The 21888-nt window shown below is 42.7% G+C and overlaps 1 protein-coding gene across 9 annotated transcripts in view; it reads right to left on the bottom strand.

The window, feature by feature from the left end:
* The window catches only part of LOC132391104 (von Willebrand factor A domain-containing protein 3B-like), a 174185-nt gene that overhangs the window by 87854 nt on the left and 64443 nt on the right, over positions 1–21888 (bottom strand). For all 9 annotated transcript variants that reach the window (XR_009511088.1, XM_059963860.1, XM_059963861.1 and 6 more), the window contains 5 exons: positions 15855–16009; positions 12331–12469; positions 6759–6890; positions 3209–3307; positions 375–557 (listed from right to left, as the gene is read on the bottom strand). Coding sequence is in view for 8 of the 9 variants with exons in the window: in XM_059963860.1 (XP_059819843.1) it covers positions 375–557; positions 3209–3307; positions 6759–6890; positions 12331–12469; positions 15855–16009 (708 nt within the window). In the remaining variant the exon portion in view is untranslated. The remainder of the gene's footprint in view (positions 1–374; positions 558–3208; positions 3308–6758; positions 6891–12330; positions 12470–15854; positions 16010–21888) is intronic.

The following is a 21888-nucleotide window of genomic DNA, read 5'->3' on the forward strand; positions in this document are numbered from 1 at the left end:
AACTTTGAATGAATAAAGCTAATCTTTCTTTCTTGCTTTTCTATAATTCAATGGTTTTATGGTCACTGTTGCTAATTTCATATATATTTAACAATCTTTAAGTTCCTGATCTGCGTTGATGGGATTTGAACTCCTATCCCCATTTTAGTAGCTCAGTAGTCTGAATGGTGGTCCAATAGCTTAACCACTGTGCCCGAGTGCTCCATATGACTCAGACCCGACTATATCCAATTACTTTCCAGTGAAGCACCATGGGAAACTCACCAGTTTTAAGTGCAGAGTTCAGTTAAGAGTTCAGTTGCAACAGAGTATTTTGTTGTACTGGAGTCGCTTTTAAATATTCCTTTCCTTTTCCAAGAAGTTAAATTCCTTACCATAAATGGCGGGGGATTATTGGCCTCCCTCATATCACAGTTGTAGGAGTGGAACCGTCCACCAGTCTTCTCTGAAAGTTCGTATAGAAATCTGTTGGCTTCAGCATCATCACAGTTAAACGCAATGGAATGAATAGGGACAGGCTGGGCCAGCTGCACCTGAGCAAAAATGGTTTTTGGAGGCTATTTTGGACAATTAAAAAAATCATAATTAGCTTTAAATTAGAAGTAATGTATTCCTTCCTAATTAACAGAGACCTCAAATCAAACCAGATTAATGTTTTTAGTAAGCCTTTCTTCATTTTTCAGCAGCAGTGTTAGACAGCAGTTCACTAAGCAAGTACGTACAAGTGCCGTGTTTAAATAGAATCAAAGTGAGACACTGTATAATACAGAAACTGGCTGAATGACCCACACAGAACTCACTAAACATCAAGCACCTATTCTTACAGAAATTATACCCTGAGTTAACACATACAAAATGCTGGAGGAATTCAGCAAGTCAGGCCACATGAAGGGGAATAAACAGTTGTGGTTTCAGGCAAAGATCCTTCATCAGGACCAGAAAGGAAGGGCGAAGAAGCCAGAAAAAAGAAGGTGGGGGGGAGGGGAAGGAGTACAGGCTGGTAGGTGATAGGTGTGACCAGGTGAGGGGTAGGGGAGGAGATGACGTGAGAAGCTGAGAGGTGATTGGTGGAAGAGGCAAGCGGCTGAAGGAGAAGGAACCTGATAGGAGAGGAGAGTGGACCATGGGAGAAGGGGTAGGAGGAGGGGTGCCGGGGGGAGGTGATGGGCAGGTGAAGAGAAGGGGCAAGATGGTAACCGTAATGAAAAATTGAAAAAGGGAGAATGGGGGAGGAAACCCATTTTTAAAGTCATATTGTGTAGTGGTGACCATCAGGAAAAAATTAAAAACTCTAGTTCTGACAAAGAACCCCCAATCTGAGAGGTTAACTCTCGTTTAGCTTTCCAAAGATGCTGACTCACCTGCTGAGACTTTCAAGCCCTTTCTGATTTTGTTATAAACTCAAGATGTTTTCTATTGTATTCTTCAAAAATAATCTTCTGAAACACCTTTTACCATCTATTTGGTAACCCCTTAATAATTCCGACACATTCAGAACAAGGAGCTCCATCTGAAAACCAATGTTATGCCTGACTCTTTTCTTTCGTCACTGATGCTCAGCTACAAGTATACCATATCAGAACTGCCCAGGGAGTTTGCGGATCTCTGAGAATGAAGTCGGTTACGCACAGGGGAGACGCAACACACACCTGTGCAGACACAACACAAATAAGAGAGGCTCTATCCCAGAAAAAAACCCCAAGAGAGAAAGATGATAATATTGCAATGTCATTAAAGTTAATCATAGCTCACTGGACCCAATTAACTTTGTGAGTACAGTGTTTTGCAGTCATAGCACAACACAGAACAGAACACACAGTTTCTGGCTGAAATAGAAACAGCCAGGACGTACTGACAGGACACAGTATTGAATTCACACGTCCATTCTAATTATTTATTTATTTTATTGAGATAGATTGGGCATGCCTGCTACTGCAGACCAGGTGAGGAGACGCTGGAGGCAGTGCTGCGCTGCGTGACATCCGTGCTCGGCTGGGGGCTAGCCTCTCCCATTGGTGCTGCCCTCTGTGTTCAATCAGTGGAATGACAGGCTGGATTACGTGCATCTGCACACTGCCGGGAGACTGTACTATCAATTGAGGGACATGCTGCTAGGATCATGGACTATATATATGGGTTCTTTTCATGACTATGTATTTTTGCTCACTATTTTAAATGCGCCATGTATGTTTTGCACCTTGGCCCTAGATGAATGCTGTTGAGTTCAGCTGTATCTATGTATGGTTCAATGAAAATTAAACTTGATTTGATTTCTGACCATTCGAGCCGCACTGCCAGCAACCCCCACTTTAACCCCTAGCCTAGTGACAGGACAACTTACAATGACCAATTAACCTACCAACCTGTATGACTTTGGATTGTGGGAGGAAACCAGAACACTCAGAGGAAATCCACACGGTCACAGAGAGAACATACAAGCTCCTTACAGAGAGTGGTGGGACACGTTCTGGAATAAGACATGGTACTAGGGGAGAACAATTAACATATCCATTAGGCGTCTTTTCCAATCCACCTCACTCTCCAGCCAGGAATCCAGAAGGAAATAACACAGGGCTGAAACTCAGCAGATTCATGAAACAAAGTCTGCACCTTCAATATTCACAATACAGGCTCCTAATTTTTATATTACACTTTCAGCATGTGAGCTTTCATTCAGGACAGGGGCTCCAAACCCTTTTTCATGCTATAGAGTCCTACCATTAACCAAGGGGTCCGTGGTCATCAAGTTGGGAGCCCTGCTTTAGGGCCATTAGGTGAATAACTTAAACTTTAGATGAATAATTAGGGTGAACTGATTTTGTTACACCCCTTTGCAATTTTAAATACAGTGTTTCACATCTAAACTTTTCTGAGAAAGAACTCCTCACACCTGTATGAGTACGTAACCATTTTTAAATGATTTTGTAGGACATGTGAATGATAACCAGCAAAAGAAGATGAACCAAAGGCAGAGTTAAACATTATGCTCTATGGAGAGTGTTAAGGGAGAAAGCAAGCAACATCAGAGAATAATGGGATATACTTAGGCATTTCACTGTAGGTTTCAATATGATATTCAAAGCTAATCTTTAAAGGACTTCTGCTTTGAAGCTGTTAATCACAGGAAGTTTGTAACTGTGAGGTATCAATGATAGCTATAGATTTTATTCAACTAATAAAGTGACTTTTTCAATATACGGGACTGTACCTGATCAGGCCTTCCATCAGAGAGCAGGTAGACAGCTTCAGTGCCGGCATCAGCTAAAGCAAATCGGATAGCTCCCAGCGTGTTAGTGGAACCTCCAACCTAGAGAGAAATTTAACCCAAAACTAAAAATCTCCCTGCAAAAAAAAACCTGAGCATCGTACGGAACAAAATCTACATGAACAATTTTAGTACATAACCACAACATGTGCTTTCTGAGAATCCCTGATTAATCTTTTGATTACTTCTAAAAATGCTGGACAATCATCTGCATAACCACACAAAAGATCAAATAGCTAGTGTATTTCTAGCATCTCAGGCTGATCTTAAATCTTGCACAGTTCAAAGCTAAGAGCACAATCTCAGGGCAATTACTGTGTGTATTTCATCCAATAGGTAGCCATTATATTGAAGTATAAATAACATGCCATCATTTTCAATTATAGCTCTGGCAACATTATTCAGGGAATAAGCATTTTGTTTATTGTTTTTAACTGAGCATCTTTATACTCATGATATTGTGGATAATATTCTATTCCTCAATTGCTCAGTAATGAGTGTCACTTGTTGAATAATGCATGCGCATTGCTACCAAGAGTAAATGCAGTCAATTATCTAGGAATAAATTAGGAAAATATTGCAGAATTTAAATTTGCAAATCAAATCAATCTTACCATTTCAAACAGTAGAATATATTTAAGCGAGACAAGATACACCAAAGGATCTTTGGAGGGGGAGTTTAGGACCTGAGGGCACAGCCTCAGAATAGAGGACCATCCTTTTAGAACAGAGATGAGGAGAAATTTCTTTAGCCAGAGGGTGGCAAATCTGTGGAATTCGTTGCCACAGGTGGCAGTGGAGGCCAGCTCACTGGTGTATTTAAGGTGGAGATTGGTAAGTTCTTGATTATTCTGGGCATGAAAGGTTGTGGGGAGGAGGCAGGAGACTGGGGTTAAGAAGGAAATGGCGGGGCAGTCTCAATAGGCCAAATAATTCTGCTCCTAAATCATATGGATCTATGGCACAAATTCAATTGACACTGGTGCAAGCTAAATATAGATGTGAGGAATCAGATTAAATCTGAATTCAAATCACCAGTAACAGGAAATGATCTCCACTAATTAGTTGGCAATATGAAGAGAGGATCATTTGCAGGCTATCAAAATGTTGAGGAAGCTGAAACACTGTTGAAGGCAGTTACTAACCTCCTTAGCAGATGGTTTGAGAACAAAAGAGGCAGTGTCAGGGCAACAGTAAGAGAAGGAAGGATCTTCAGTTATGCAGTGCTTATCAGGATACCCCATAGCACTATGTACAATCAGTAGCCACTTAAATAGGTGCCTCCTGTCCCTAAAATAGTGGCCAAAGGGTATATGTTTGTGGTCTACTGCTACTGTAGCCCAACCGCTTCAAGTTTCGACAGGTTGTGCATCCATGAAGCTCTTCTACACACCACTGTTGTAACCCATGGTTATTTGAAATACTGTCAACTTCCTGTCAGCTCAAGGCAGTCTAGCCATTCTTCTCTGATTCCTCACATTAGCAAGGCAGTTTCACCCAGAGAACTGCCATTTTTTTTGTTTTTCACACCATTTTCTGTAAACTATAAAGACAGTTATGCGTGAAAACCCCAGGAGATCAGCAGTTTCTGAGATACTCAAACCACCCCATCTGGCACCAACAACCATTCCATTGTCAAAGTCACTTAGATCACATTTCTTCCCCAAGGTGATGTTTGGTCTGAACAACAACTGAACCTCTTGACCATGTCTGCATACTTTAATGTATAGAGTTGCTCACACATGATTGGCTGATGAGATATTTGCATAAATGAGCAGATGTACAAGGGTACCCAGAAAGTTGCTACTGAGTGCTTTGGAAGTAGTCGCTTATGCTGGAAATACGGTAGCAGATTTGCACACATAAGCTCACATAAATAGAGGTGTACAACGTAAGAGGCATAGATCAGTGGACGTGGAGAGGATGTTTCTTATAGTTGGGGAGTCCAGAACTAGAGGGCACAGCTTCAGACTACAAAGATGTCCCTGTAGAACAGAAATGAGGTGGAATTTCTTTAACCAGAGGCTGGTGAATCTGTAGAATTCATTGCAACAGATGGCTGTGGAGGCCACGTCGTTAGGTATACTTAAAGCAAAGGTTGATAAAATCTTGATTAGTAAGGGGGTCAAAGGTTACGGGGAGAAGAGAGGATAACTGAGCTGAGAAGGATAATAAATGGCAGCATAGCAGTTGATGCACCAGCGACCTTAGTTCAATTCCCAGTGCTGTCTGTAAGGAGTTTGTACATTCTCCCCATGACTGTATGGGCTTCCTCCAGGTTCTTCAATTGCCTCCAACGTTCCAAAAATGTACGGGTTAGCAGTTTAGCTGGCCACATGGGTGGGCTCGTTAAGCCGGTAGGTCCAGTATCACTAAATAAAGATAAATTAAATTAAACCAGTCATGATGGAATGGAGGAGAAAACGTGAAGGGCCAAGTGGTCTACTTCTTCTCCCATGTCGTGTGGCCTAATTATCCATGCAATATCTGAATGGTTTTTTCTCAGTGTGCTCCCTGCCTGTTATCCTTCGACAGATGCCTAGGTTTTCAATTCAATATTTCAAAGCTGTAATTTGGATCCTTAGCAACATGATACTTGATCTACACAGTCAGAGAGTGTGGCAACAAGGCCTATGGCCTAATTGGTCCAAACTGACCAAGTTGCCCATCTAAACTCTCACATACGACCACACTTGACCCATATCCCTCAAAATCAGGGGTTGCCAATATGGGGTCCATGGACTCCTTGGATAATGGTATTAGTTCATGGCATAAAAAAGGTTGGGAACCCCTGCTCTAAATCTTTCCTATCCAGATATATATGCCCAGGTGTCCTTTAAATGTTGTTACCTGGTCCAAGCAGTTGTGTGCAGTTCTGGTCTCCATACTTGAGGAAGCATATACTGGCTTTTGAGGCAGAACAGAGGAGGTTCACCAGGTTGATTCCAGGGATGAAGGGGTTAAGCTATGAGGAGAGATTGAGTCGCCTGGGTCTATACTCTCTGGAGTTCGAAAGAATGAGAGGGGATCTTATAGAAACTTAAAAAATTTTGAAAGGAATAGATAAGATAGAAGTAGGAAAGTTGTTTCCATTGGTAAGTGAGACCAGAGCTAGGGGACATTGCCTCAAGATTCAGGGGAGAAGATTTAGGACGGAGATGAGGAGAAACTGTTTTTCCCAGGGAGTGGTGAATTTGTGGAATTTTCTGCCCAGGGAAACAGTTGAGGCTTCTTCACTAAATATATTTAAGATACAAATAGATAGATTTTCACAGAGTAGGTGAATTAAGGGTTATGGGGAAAAGACAGGTAGATGGAGCTGAGTCTACGGACTGATCAGCCATGATCTTATTGAATGGCGGGGCAGGCTCAATAGGCCAGATGGCCTACTCTTATTTCTTATGTTCTTACGTTCTAAGCAAAGCACTGTAGAAACGAGTAAATTTCAAATTATAATGAGAAACATTTTTAAGGTGTTCACTAATACATTTACCTGAAGTCCTTGGATCCAAGACCAAGCACTTTCAATATTTTTCTCAGTCACATCTGCCAGCTTCTCCTGCCAAGGTTCAACTCTGGAATCAAACTTCACGAAATTGAACTTGCTCTTGTGTCTGAGCTGTTCCTGAATAAAGTAAACATTCCAATAAATAACCCTTTGAGTACAGCAGTCCATAAAAAAAGTCACTTTATATGTTTGGAAGCATGGTCCTTAGGCCAGATTAAGGAATTTTCAGTCTTAGCTCAAGTTTATGATATGAAGAACTTGACTTCCATGGAAAGATTAGCCGTATGGGCTAATTAGGGTTATGGGCTGAGTGCGGGTAGGTGAAACTAGGTGAGATTAAGAGTTCGGCACGGACTAGGAGGGCCGAGATGGCCTGTTTCCATGCTGTGATTGTTATATGGTTATATGTTATATGTTATATGGTACATTATTTGGAGTTTAAGAGAATGAGAGGAGATCATTTTGAAATGTATAAGATGTTATGGGTAGTTCAGCCTGCTTCATAATAGCTCACAGTTTCTATTGCCATGGAATCTTTCAACTAATGTTCGTAGCTACAGATGCTGGCAAAAAGGAATTTAAAACACTAACGGTACTATGTATTTCCATGCTGCCACTTTTAGTATAGATTGTCAGCCACTGTTACTTCGCCAATAACCGTAAGTCTATTTCTAGAAAATTAATCATCATCATCATTCAGCCCATACTTTCTATGCCACTGTAGTACCCATGAAAAATGAAGCAGAAGCTCCATAACGTTCATGCATCGGTCATTTTATGGAGAATGAGCCTGGCGGGTACTGCCATTCCCCAGGCATTCTGGCAGGTATGAGCAATTGATCGTGCGCTGAAGATTGAATGCAAGCCCATACAAGTCAATAGCAGATTCAGTGCTCCATACTACTTGAGAAAACCTTGCACACGCATTCTCAGAACTTTCAACTACCCATATTTGCATGTTTTTCAAGTAATATCCCTTTGTTTCTCAACATGAAATGATATTCACATTAAATAAATTATTTTAACTCTTTTTGAAAAAATACTTGAACTATTACTTATAACTAAACTGAACAGATTTCAACCTTGTCACACACTCTCCTCAAAGGTAGATGTCGTCCCAACATCTTCTGCCAGTGTTAGACTTGCAATCACTACTTTCCTTGTACTAAACATTCATTTGGTTTCTAGTAGGGACATGGTAGTTGATGTAGGGACTGAGGCACAGGTGTCAATGAAGTCATTGATATTACACAATTATAAGGCAAGGCCTGATACTGAAGAGGTCTGCAGTCTGCAGCCTGTATGTTGAGTCACGTGGGGGGGGGGGGGGGGTCCCAACCCTATCGTAAGTAAAGCATTTTGGTGGTCATCGTTCTCTCCGAGGAAACTTTGAGCTCCCTTGTTTTTGCTCTATCTATCTGGTTGTCTGGCTCACCATCCACTGGAGTAAATACAGGAACTGGTATTGGTTCACATGCAGGAAAATCACTGGGGTCACTTAGTTCAGATTACTTGGTACAGATGAAGATACAGTGACTGGTGCTGGTCCACATGCAGGAAAGCTCAACTGTTCATTCTCAGGCATTTGTCTCTGGAAGTATTGTGAATCGGCAACCCTCATTTGCTGCTCGGCAGGTAGTGTAGACTCTACTTCAAAACTATTACAGTCCTTGCTACTGTGAGGTTGGTGACATTCGACTTGCTAGTAAAATTCATTGTCACTGTTGTTGGCTGGTTCACACTCTTCCCATTCTGTAGGTGAATGAATCCTGGTGTGCTGTTTTGGCAGACATCCTTGCTTTGTTGCGGTATCCATTTGTGATTCAGCATCCAAAGACAGGTGCTCCCATGGCATGAGAAGATTGCGATGTAGTACCATGGGCCTTCCTTTTCCTTGTTCAGGTTTTACTTCATAGATTGGCACATCCTCCCCAGCTTCCCGTATAACAATATGGATGCAGTCCTCCCAATAGTTTTGGAGCTTTCCCAGGCCTCCACAAGGTGTCAGACTCTTTACTAGGTCATGATTCCCAGGTTGTAGCTCTGTAACTCATTCTGCTGTCATCATTTATCTTATTTCTCCACATATCCTTTTGCATATACTCCTTGGCAATCTGATTGGCGACTTGCATGCCTCTTTTCCATCTTTCCAAGTATTCACTGTGGGCGGCAGGATTTTTGTCAGTCTTCAGGCCTAAGAACATATCTATGGGCAACCTTGGCAAACTACCCAAGAGAAGGCAGAATGGAGAGATTCCTGTTACTTCCGACCTTGTACACTTCTATGCATGGACCATTTTATTCAATGACTCATCCCAATTTTTTTCTTGTCTTTCTGATAGCGTTTCCAACATTTGCAGAAAGGTCCAGTCGAACCTCTCAACTTGTCCATTTCCCTGGGGGTGGTACAGTGTAGTTCTCGTCCATTTCCCTGAGGGTTGTATGCTGTAGTTCTTGTCCATTTCCCTGGGGGTGGTACGGTGTAGTTCTTGATCCTGCTACACCGTTCTGTTTTCTCAGTTGCGTGAAGAGTTGGTTCTCAAATTCGGCCCCTTGGTCATGATGTATTCGTGATGAGAATCCAAACTTCAGGGCAAAGGCATTGAAAAGGCGGTCAGTGACAGTTTTTCCAGGCTTTGTGATTTGCATGTATGCCTGTGCAAATCATGTAAAATGGTCAATAATCACCAGAATGTACTCGTATCCACCCTTACACCTGCCTAGCTGACACAAGTTCAAATGGCTGCATTGGCACAATGCTCTGGAGTGGTGCCCTGGTTTCCCAACACAGCTTCTTTTGCTTGAGACAGGTGCAGACTCTTTGCATGTGGTCCTCAATGTCACTCTGCATGTAAGGCCAGAAAAATCTCCCTCTTCCCAGAGCTGTTGTGTGATCATCACCTTGCTGCCCCATTTTATCATGTAGCTCTCTCAGGACTGTGCACTTGAACCTCTCAGGCAGCACCAGTTGTGTTTGTTGGGTAGCTTTCCAATAAAGGATGCCATCCTCATCCAATACTACTTTATCCCACACTCGCGGAAAGCAACTGGCTCGCTTGCTTCATGTCTGTATTTGTTGAACAGTAGGTTTTGAGCCTGAGCATACAAAGTGAATTATCATTTTGATGTCACCACCCTCTTCCTGTCTTGCTGCTCTCTCTCTCCTGGACAGTGGTGGAACAGACTTGTCCACCAAGTCGATGTTTACTGCATCTAATTGCACAGATACTGCCATAGTCCAGAGTACGTCTGCACTTGGCTGAACTTCAACAGCCTGGACTGTGGCTCCCACTGAATTGGATAAGATTCCTTCCGTGCACTCACTCATAATCATTTTCATGGCTACCGGCATTCGGGACAAAGAGTCAGTATCGTCATCTTCTTTTCCTGAGCGATAACAGATGGTGAAGAAGAATTCGGTCAGTTCAGCAACCCATCTAAATCCAGTTGCATTCAACTTTGCTGAAGACAGAGTATAGGTGAGGGGGCTGTTGTCACTGTAAACTGAGAATGTAGGGTATAGTACAGGTAATCTCCACATTTTTCAGAAATTGCCCTCTTCAAGGCAAGGGATTCCAATTTCCCATTGTATAGGTGGTAGTTTTTTCTGCATTCATCTATGTTCATGAACCATAGGCTATTATTCTCAATTTGTCATCTTGCTTTTCATACAGGTCTGCTCCCAAACCTTGACTGGAGGCATCAATACAGTTGTGCAGTCTGGGAATCTCAGCACAGGTGGCTGTACTAGGCAGTCTATTGGCCTCTCCAAATTTTCTTGATGTGTCTCTGTCCAAGTGATCAGTTTGCAATAGGGCACACGGTTCTTCTTTTTATTTGTCTTTCTGACACTACCCCTACTGAGCTGACTTTTGTCACTGTCATCTCTGCTTTTTAATGGGTCACAGAGAGGTGTCACGATTCAAGAGAAATCTTTAATGTCCTGCCAATAGTAGCTTAATAGACCCAGAATCTTTCTCAGTTCTCCACTGTGCCTGGCTTCTTCTCATCCAGTGCTGTTCCTGCCTCTGTGTCTGCACAGTCCATCCGTTTTCCCTCTGCTGACACAATTCTCCCCAGGTAGTAAACTTCAGCCTTAAGGAAATCATACCTGCTGGGTTTAGGTTTCACTCCATGTGCCCACATTTGCTGTAGCACTCTTCTCAACACATCAACATGCTCATCGAAGGTCTTAGTGAATGCCAGCACATCCTTTGTTAGACAAGGGGCCAAAAACAGCTCACAATCTGGTCTATCCAATGTCTTGCTCTTACTTTCTAATTCTCTTCAATGATTGCTAACATTGTATAAGCCTTCCTTATAAACTTCCTTACAAGTTAACCTTTAGGGAACCCTGTAACAGAATTCCAACAGATTTGTCAACCAAGATGTCCCCTTAAAGAAACTATGCTGACTTGGCCTATTTTATCATGTGCCTCCAAGTACCCTGAAACCTCATCCTTTAATAACGGACCACTCAACCACTGAAATCAGCCTAACTGGCCTATTATATCCTGTGTTTTGCCTTCCTCCTTTATCTGCAGTACCGAATATCTAAAATACTTTGTTAACAAAAACAATTTTAATTTTGGAGCCTTAACAAAGTTAAACAGACTTCCACAACAGCACAGAAAAAGCCATTTTCAAAGCAAACGGTTTTTACAGGCAATAACTAATAATTAGCAGGGCAAGTAATTTGTTTCAGCTACTAATTTGTCATGCAAATCTATTCGAAAAATTAGCACTTTCATCACTGCAGGGCTACCTAATGAAAAACTGCAGTTTAGTCAGTGTATCTCAAAAACATTAGAGCTTCTGTGGATGCTGGAAATCTTGAGCAACACACTGTGTTGTAGCGGTGTGCTACACGCAGCGCTAAAATTACGACACGGAGTCGGTAACTGCAGTCAAAGGAAAAAAACTTTATTCGAAAACTTCAGCCTCACTTTTAAGCCTCTGTCAACCGGCCCCCCATGGCGCAGAGGCTCCAAAGCTCTGTGCTCGCAAACCCCCGTAGGCTATCTAATTGTGAGTCGGTTCGGATACGCCAGGAAATGGGTCGCCACAGTGTCATATTTGAAGTGTCACTGGTTAATCTGTTCCACACCTTACAATACTTAGTCTTTGTTATTTATGTTATTTATAACATTGGTTTGTTATTTTATGCTTGATTCATCTGTAGATTTTATCCTTACCTTCATAAGTTATTGTGTGTAATGTGTACTACTGTGCTTTACACCCTGGTTCGAAGAAACATAGTCTCGTTTCTATATATATATAAAAAATATTGTTATATACATTAGAAACATAGTTAAATGACAATAAACTTGACTTGACAAAATGCTGGAGAAACTCAGCAAGTCAGGCAGCATCAATGGAAGGAAATAAACGGTTGATGTTTCAGGCCAAGACCTAAATGAGTCAACACTTCCCCAGAGGAGCCCACTTTTACAAACCACAGAGGATTTGTCACAATCAGGTACTACATCATTGACATAATAATTTGCACCTCATTAGAAATACTCTTTTTGAGAGATAGAACTGCTTGGTACTCAACCTGCATGAGTTGAAAGATCTTTCTTTGAACCAACTCTAGTTTATCTTTCATGGATTGAGAGGTATCAACCAGGATATATATTTGATCTTCAATTATTGTCCCAAACAGCTCCCTGCTCCCCTTCTGAAGCCAGTTAATTCTGTAGAGAAAAAGTGAACCAAATAAAATACTTCAGTACAGAAGACTGACTTGCAAATACATAATAGATTCTAATATGAATTGTTTCAGTGTGATTCTAAAGCTATCTGTTATTAGTCTATATGGTTATGAAGAAATATGTATTTTGTTGTAAGTAAGGTTTTCAGACAAAGAACTCACAAACATTCTCCTGGTGGCTTATTATTGAAAGTTACGAAACCATTCTTTCAGCAAAAATTCAGCATAGTTCAGAAAAATGACAGCCATAGAGAGATGGAGAATATAAAATGGAGAAAATATAGCGACTTTGGTGGAACTTGAGATTGTTGCTTGTAGTGAGTAAGTCATAGAATCATAGAACACTGCAAAACAGAAACAAGCCCTTCAGCCTATCTAGTCCATGCCAAACTATTAATCTGCCTAGTGCCATTGACCTGAACCCAGACAATACCCCTCCATACCCCTCACATCCATGTACCTATCCAAATGTCTCTTAAAGGTCAAAATCAATCCCAAATCCACCACTTAAAGCACAAGATTTAAAAAGTAAATGGGGCCTTTTGAGAACTATGTTAAAAGTGAAAGTCTGTCCCAAGCCTTATAGGCTCATCAGGCCGGTGTTTATGCCGGTTTCCATGGTGCGAGAGCAACTGAGAGTACGAGTCTATCGTGAGGTTAACACCCAGCATTTTATTTTGCCAGTACCATTTTTAGCTGGGTGGACTGGAGCAGTGTGTGGTTAAGTGCCTTGCTCAAGGAGACAACACGTTGCCTCTGCTGGGGCTCAAACTCATGACCTTCAGATCACTAGTCCAACGCCTTAACCACTTGGCCACGCACCACTTTGAGACTTTTGGTGGAGCTTGAAATAGTTTGGATTATTAGGCACTTAGCAAGGGCCAATAAAAGGAAGTTTCATTTAAGTGGAGCAGCCATTGTATGAGTGGGAGAGGGTTAAAGTGGGGAGCTGAGGCTTTGGCAAGAATATGCAAAGGCTAAGGTAAGTTTCTTTCTTTCTTTCTTTCTTTCTTTCTTTCTTTCTTTCTTTCTTTCTTTCTTTCTTTCTTTCTTTCTTTCTTTCTTTCTTTCTTTCTTTCTTTCTTTCTTTCTTTCTTTCTTTCTTTCTTTCTTTCTTTCTTTCTTTCTTTCTTTCTTTCTTTCTTTCTTTCTTTCTTTCTTTCTTTCTTTCTTTCTTTCTTTCTTTCTTTCTTTCTTTCTTCACATTTAGAGCAATTGGAATGACAGACCAGTGGAAAGCTCCTCTTGCGAGATGTCAGAAGACAGAAAAACCTCCAGTATCCATGATGACTACACCAGCAGTAAGTGAATCCAGCTGAAGCTTTACACACCAAGTCAGGGAACTGGACCTGGAGCTGAACAAACTCCAAATCATTTGAAACATATGGTCTGAATGCAGGTAGATTGGACTAAGCAGAAGACCAGGCTAGCATGGATTAGATGGGCCAAATGTCCCATTTCTCTGCTGTAGTGCTCTGTGACTCTATCTTAAAACTGCTTCCAGTGAGGCTGCACAGGACTAAGTAGCCAGTCCCGCATAATGCAAATTAATGATTGAGATGTAAACGTTAGGGAGCGGGATAAAGAATTTTGCAGATAACATAGTAATTGGCTGTGTGTCTGACAATGAGAAGGAAACTTTAGACTGCAGCAAAGTATCACCAAACCGATCATTTGGGCGGAAACATGGCAAATGGAATTAATCCAGAGAAGCATGAAGTGACAGGTGCAAAAGACAAATGGCAGGATGTTGAGTGGTGTGGAGGATCAAAGGAACCTCAGACAGTATATCTACAACTTCTTGAAGGATGCAGTTTAAATCTATTTTAAGATAGTTTAAGAAAAAGAAATGTCAACTATACGAACAAGAAGGCTATACTAGATAGTGACTGCATAGTTTTCTAGTCATCAGATTATAGGAAAGGGTTCAGAGGAGATCTAAAAGGATGTTGCCAGAACTGGAAAATTGTTGCAATGAGGGTGGGCCAATGTTCTCTTTGGAATGAGAGAGGCTGAGTTGAGCCTGAATTGAGGTATATAAGATTACGGGGCATGAGGTAGAGTAAATATGATGGACTGCAGGGAGTACAGTCAAAAACCAGCGTTTAAAGCTCAAAGTTCAAAGTAAATTTATTATCAAAGTACACAAGCACTACATCGCCATTTACACCCTGAGGTTCACTCTCTGCAGGCATTGAGGGTAGAACCATGAAATACAATAGAATCAATGAAAAAAACACACAAAGACTGACAAGCAACCAATGTGCAAAAGGTGCAAGCACAAAAAAGCAATAACAATGACAATAACAAATAGTGCTGAGAACATGAGGTGTAGAGTCTCTGTAAGCATGGCCATAGGCTATTGTGTCAGTTCATTGTTGAGGTGTGAGGTTACCCATGCTGGTTCAAGAACCTGATGGTTGAAGGGTCATAACTGTTGCCGAACATGGATGTATGGGACCTAAGGCCCCTGTGTCTCCTTCCCAGTGGCTGAGATCATAGATCTAAAGAAATTGAAAGATGATTACAGGGGAGCATAGAATATAGTAGAGTACAGCACAGGAATAGGCCCTTTAGCCCACGATGTCTGTACTAGTCCTAATGCCGAATTAAACTGAACCTATCTCCCAGATCCATGCCTCTCCATTCCCTGCATATTCAATGCCACTATTCTGCTTGCTTCCATCACCACCCCTGACTTTGTCCTCTAGACACCTACCACTCTCTGCATAAAATACCCGAGAAAGAAAGATTTACTGAGAGACTAGAAGGGATCTGCAAATCAGTCTGTGAAAGATGGTTAGAGGCAGAAACCTTTAATGTATCTAAAAAGTACTTTAATGTGTACTTAAATGCTGCACTGCACAGGGGCCCCCAGTCTGCATGTCTCCTGGGTAGTTGAAGGCCCAGCGTCTGCACGTCTGAGTCTGGATCCGTGGCTGCAGGGTGAAGAAGGTGGCCTGTCTTGGGGTTAGAGGACTGTGGATGGGGGTGGGTGGAAGGGAGGAATGGAGCTAGTTTTGCTGTTGTTGTTTTGTTGCTCGTAGTGTTCTGTTTTGTTCTGCTGAGGATTGTGGGTGCGCTGTGTTAATGCCTCAACGTGTGACAACACTTGTGGGCTGTCCCCAGCACGCCCATGAATGCATTGGGTATTAATGGAAATGACACATTTCACAGTGCATTTGGATGTACACGTGATAAACCTGAATCTTGAATTTACAGACCTGTTGCTGTTCTGTGGGATTAGTGGGGATTGCTCTATGATCACCAGCACTGACATGATGGGTCCAATAGCCTTCTTCCATATTGATTCTATTAGTCTATGGATTACATTTTTATGCAAAGGCTAACACAGGTTCCAAACTTACCTTCTTTGCATCTGTTCCAGCGCAGTCTTCATTTTCTGTTGGTATTGTTTGCACTTTTCAGCAGTGATGTAGACATGCATTACAGAACCATCTTTCCACTGGGTGTGTGCAAAGTGGCTGCAGTACTTGGCATTTACCAATTTCATATTAGATTCCTGTTAAAATAGAAACTCTGCAATTTATCTGCGATCAATATTTTGCCAGTAAAGATATAGTCCCAGACCTGGTACTTTTTCTGAACAGGAGAGGCTTCAGGTCCCAAGTTTTACTTCAGTAATGGCAAACACTCAAATTATTTCTAGCTAAATTCAGGAACTCAGCATAATCAAAGTCTGTTTGAAAACTTTCTTTCAATTCCCTGAAGCAGGCCAAACATTTATACCTTCAATCCCAACCCATCCGCTCTTTCCTTGTGACTCTGCACATTATTTTCCCACAACCCTCCCCAATTCCCGGCTGAAACTTCTGATTAACTGTGTCACCACCACACAGGCAGCAAGAACCATATGACACAGGAGCAGAATTAGGCTATCGAGTCTGCTCCACCACTTGGCCACGCAGTGGCTAATCCTTTTTTTTAACCTCCTCCTCAACCCCAGTTCCTGGCCTGCTCCCTGTAACCTTTGATGCCATGTCCAATCAAGAACCTATCAATCTCTGCCTTAAATACACCCATCAACCTGGCCTCCACAGCTGCACGTGGCAACAAGTTCCACAAATTCCTTTGGCTAAAGAAATTTCTCTGCATTTCTGTTTTGAAAGGGCGCCCTTCTATCCTGAGGCTGTGCCCTCTTGTCCTAGACTCTCCCACCATGGGAAACATCTGTTCCACATCTACTCTGTCTAGACCTTTCAACATTCGAATGGTTTCAATGAGATCCTCCCTCATCCTTCTGAATTCCAGCGAGTACAGACCCAAAGCCATCAAACATTCCTCGTATGATAACTCTTACATTCCTGGAATTATCATCGTGAACCTCCTCTGGACCCTCTCCAATGCCAGCACATCTTGTGATGGCCTTAAGATGAGAGGCCCAAAACTGTGCACAATACTCAAGGTGAGCCCTCACCAGTGTCTTATAAAGCATCACATCCTTGCTCTTGTATTCTAGACCTCTTGAAATGAATGCTAACATGGCATTTGCCTTCCTTACCATGGACTCAACCTGCAAGAACCAGATCATTGCCACGCAATAACATTTTTTATTATCTCATGCCCCCGAATCTTTTCCCCACCACTTTAAATCTGTGTGCCCTGGAGAAAGAGCCATCTGCTGGTAAAGCAGGAAATGCTAGATAAACTCAGCAAGTCAGTCAATATCCATGCAAAGAGATACAATTAATGCTTTAAATCCAGGGGGCTTCTGGGACTAGAGGACACACCTTCAGAATAAAAGGCCGTCCATTTAGAACAGAGATAAAGAAGAATTTCTTTAGCCAGAGGGTGGTGAATCTGTAGAATTCAGTACCACAGACAAGGTCAAGTCATTGGGTGTATTTAAAGTGGAGGTTGATAGGTTCCTGATTGATAAGGGGTTCAAAGATTAAGGGGAGAAGGCAGGATAATGGTGTTGAGAGGGATAATAAATCAGTCGTGATGCAATGGCGGGACAGGCTCAAGTGGCCTAATAGCCTAATTCAGCTCCCATGTCTTTTGGTATTATGATCTTCACACACATCACACCTTGCACACAAACACAATTGAAGGTCACACCCCTTTCAACCCCAGATTCAGTGTTTTACTTAAGTAGTGACATACACTCTAGTCACTTGTAGCTAAATTCTTCAGAAAATAATAATTCCTTGGAACGCAGCATAATCTAAGTCTGTTTGCAACTTTGCATTCAATCACCAGGTGCACTGCCATCTTAATCCAGTCCAGTTGTTGAAGCATGCCAGCTCAAGATTAGCCCTATTTGTCACACGTGTATTGAAACATACAGCGAAACGCATCATCTTACTTCATCGGCCAACATGGGCCGAGGAGTGTGCTGGGGGGGCAAGTGTCGCCACGCTTCTGGCATCATTGTAGCTTTTGTAGAGTCATCCCTTTGGCCCCGTTTCCACTGCTCTTTTCCCGTGACTCTGCAAATTATGTTCCTGCAAGCTGGTCCTCATCTTCTGCCTGGCCCATCTTAGCAGGCCTTTTCAAGCGCAGTAAGTACATCTTCTCAATGCTGAACTCCATCCAGGTGCAGAAAAGTCTGCCTCACAGGTATCACTAGAGGGCACTATAATCCCAGTCACCTCCAGCTTCATCTCTTTTGGCTATTTTTTATTTGGTGGTTGTGTGAAAAACAGTGTGGCAAACATTCAGATACTATCACCTAAACCCCACGTTAGGTTCTAAGCAATATCAGCACCATGTAAAACATTGGCACTTCCCTTACTCCCCACCACACTGAAGTTGGTTGGCCCACTGGAACTAAGCTGAGTTCCAAGAATTTCTTTACTTTCTAAAGAACTTAGCTAGAAGTGACTTGAGTACGTGTCATTACAGCTGAATCTGGAGTCACAAAGGGTGTGAACAGTCCGTGTTTTATGTGCATGTGTTTGTTGAAGTTACTTGCTGCTTCAGTCTTTATAATACTTGAAGCTATTCCTGTTCAAATTTCATAACTTTGCCAGAAGTGGGGCAGAAATCCAACTTAAATGATACAAACACGAGGAAATCTGCAGATGCTGGAAAATCAAACAACACACATAAAATGCTGGTGGAACACAGCAGGCCAGGCAGCATCTATAGGGAGAAGCGCTGTTGACGTTTCGGGCCGAGACCCTTCTTCAGGACTAACTGAAAGGAAAGACAGTAAGAGATTTGAAAGTAGTGGGGGGAGGGGAAAATTGTGAAATGATAGGAGTAGTCCGGAGGGGGTGGGATGAAGCTAAGAGCTGGAAAGGTGATTGGCGAAAGTGATACAGAGCTGGAGAAGGGAAAGGATCATGGGACGGGAGGCCTCAGGAGAAAGAAAGGGGGGGGGGAGCACCAGAGGGAGATGGAGAATAGGCAAACAACTAAATATGTCAGGAATGGGGTAAGAAGGGGAGTAGGGGCATTAACGGAAGTTAGAGAAGTCAATGTTCATGCCATCAGGCGCTTCTCTTTCTCCCCACCTTTCTGACATCAGGCATGAACATTGGCCCTATAGATGCTGCCTGGCTTGCTGTGTTCCACCAGCATTTTGTGTTAAATGATACAAGAAGGACACTGCCTCACTTCTGGCAAGTTTTGTGACTTCAAAGTGGAGTAACTCCAAGGAAATCTGTGGCACTTTCAATTTCCTACTTCTTTTCAAACAGAGTGAATGACTCATGCACAGAAATACAGTAGTTTTTAACCCAAGCCCATTTAATATGTGAGTGAGCACAGTGAGCACAGTGAGCCAACTGGCAGATCTTACACAAGGGAATGAGTAGCATATACATTCATTTTAGATCCTCTCTGATACCATCAAAATTGGCCTTTCTCCAAATTAGAATCTCAACCCGAGAACCAGACCTATCCTTTTCCATAATTATTTTAAAACTAATGGCATTATGATCACAGGATGCAAAGTGTTCCCCTACGCAAACTTCTGTCACCTGCCCTGTCTCATTCACTAATACAAGGTATAGTATCACACTTTCTCTTCTTGGGACCGCTATGTATTGATGAAGGACAGTTTCCTGAACACAACTGACAAACTCTATCCCAATCAGCCCTTTTACTGTAAGGGAGTCACAGTCATTATGTGAAAAGTTGAAAATACCTGCTATCACAACCTTACATTTCTTGCTACAGTCTGTGATCTCTTTACAAATTTGTTCATCTAAATCCTGTAGACTATCAAGTGGCCTATATAATTGTCCCATTAACATGGTCATCCCTTTCTTATGTTCTGCAAGAAATGTCAAGGGATGGTTCATCTTAGTCCCATCCAGAGGTTCAACCATCACGGAAGCCAGAAACTACTGAGGGCACCAGATACACCAGAGGCTAAAAGTCACGACACTGTCTGGGTCAAGATGACGCCAAGTTGCGGTCTCTGTTGAGGTTGTGGCTCAGAGTTTTTTTTAAATTCATAGAAATGGGGTTTGGGGGACAGAGAGAGGAGTTAGGGCTTTAGGGACCAGTGTCTAGGCCTCCACTCTCTGCTGTGTTTGAAGGTGATGGGTGATGAAGGACACATAGGCCAGTGTCTAGGCCTCCACTCCTCACTCAGAGGCCAGTGACGTGGACAGGTGACAAAGGACATCCAGAGTCTAGGCCTCCGCTCTGTGCTCCAAGGCCAGAGACGAGCACTTGTGACAAAGGACATACCTGGATGTTGGGCTGTCCCCGGACGATGGGCCCCGGGGTCAGATGTCTATGCGAGCAGAAGGCACGAGGATCAGTGAGACAGTGAGCCTGGAGTTCAAGGTCTGGAGTTCAGGGTCCTGCCATCGGCTAGCCTGTGAATTGGTATCAAAGATCAAAGGCCAAAGGTTGATCAAAAGTCTGGAAGGTCGATGATGGAATACTGGAGACTGGAGTATTGGAGACCTGCCCTGGGACTGGAGAACTGTCAGTGCGTGGGTGGGTGGGAGGTAGGAAACGGGCTGGTCCTGCTTGTTGAACTGAGCATTGTGGACATGCTGTGTTGGTGTTGGAATGGTGCGGCAACACTTGCAAGCTGCCCAGAGCACATCCTTAGGTTGCGAACACAATTGGCACATTTCAATATAGGCTTTAATGTACATGTGATAAATAAATAATTCTGAATCTGAATGTGCCAGCCAGAGTACTGAGTGCTCATCCTGCAGAACCAGCCATGTCTTTACTCAAACTGTTCCAGAGACTTACAACATTACCGTTATGGTGACCACTACCATGATCAACCCAACTTTACCAGCCACAAGTACTGTATTTTCCAATAAAAGCTCACCCCGGAGAAAGTAAGACTGTGAAAGCCACCACGAGGTGAAGAGAGACATTAATGATAAAATTCGCCACTCAAAGCCAATCGGACAACTGTAATGCCTGCTCTTCAAAGTGCATCTGAGACTTGGACTATCTACAGCAAATTAACCTCAGCAAATCCTTCAGATTCTCTGGGAGAATAAATGAGCCAGCATCAATGTCCTCTTCCAGCATTAAGATCTCAGTTCTCCTCAGTCAACCATGTTGGCCGGGTTTCATTGTTCATAAACAGTTCCAAAGCAGACGCCCAATTCGGAGCTCTATTATGTGAAGAGATCACCAGTTGGACAAAAGAACATTTTAAAGATTGCTCAAAGCCTCCATGAAGAAATACAGTACCCCCAGCCCCATGACACTTGAGAATCTCTGACCCATGACTAGCTGAAGCTGAGAAGGATGGTGTTAAGAATCTTAGATCCGAGCACTGACAGCACACAATAGTTGAACGTAAGCTACTGGACGAGCACACCAACTACTCACCCTGTCAACCTGTCAAGAACCTCCTGCCCATCTTTGGAACAGTCATCAGTTTCCACATTGGCCTTTTCTCCCCCTCAAAATCCAAGTAACCTTCGATTCTGAGCTACTGCTCCGGAAGTATTTACATGAAAATACTTGTGGGAGGGAGAACAGCCAGAGGTCGTGGTACATATTGGTACCAATGACATAGGTAGAAAAAGGGAAGAGGTCCTGAAAGAAGACTACAGGGAGTTAGGAAGGAAGTTGAAAAGCAGGACCTCAAAGGTAGTAATGTTGGGATTACTGCCTGTGCCAGGCGACAGTGAGAATAGGAATAGAATGAGGTGGAGGATGAATGCGTGGCTGAGGGATTGGAACAGGGGACAGGGATTCAGATTTCTGGATCATTGGGACCTCTTTTGGGGCGGGTGTGGCCTGTACAAAAAGGACGGGTTGCACTTGAATCCCAGGGGGATAAATATCCTGGTGGGCAGGTTTGATAGAGCTGTTGGGAAGGGTTTAAACTAGTTTGGCAGGGGGGTGGGAATCAGAATGTGAGTGCAGGGATTAAGGTAGAAGGACAAGGGCATGATGCTAAGAGTTCTGAGTTGATGAGGAAGGACAGGCAGGGGACGA

This window comes from Hypanus sabinus, chromosome 3 (assembly GCF_030144855.1).
Source record: "Hypanus sabinus isolate sHypSab1 chromosome 3, sHypSab1.hap1, whole genome shotgun sequence".
In the NCBI taxonomy this organism is placed as follows: domain Eukaryota; kingdom Metazoa; phylum Chordata; class Chondrichthyes; order Myliobatiformes; family Dasyatidae; genus Hypanus; species Hypanus sabinus.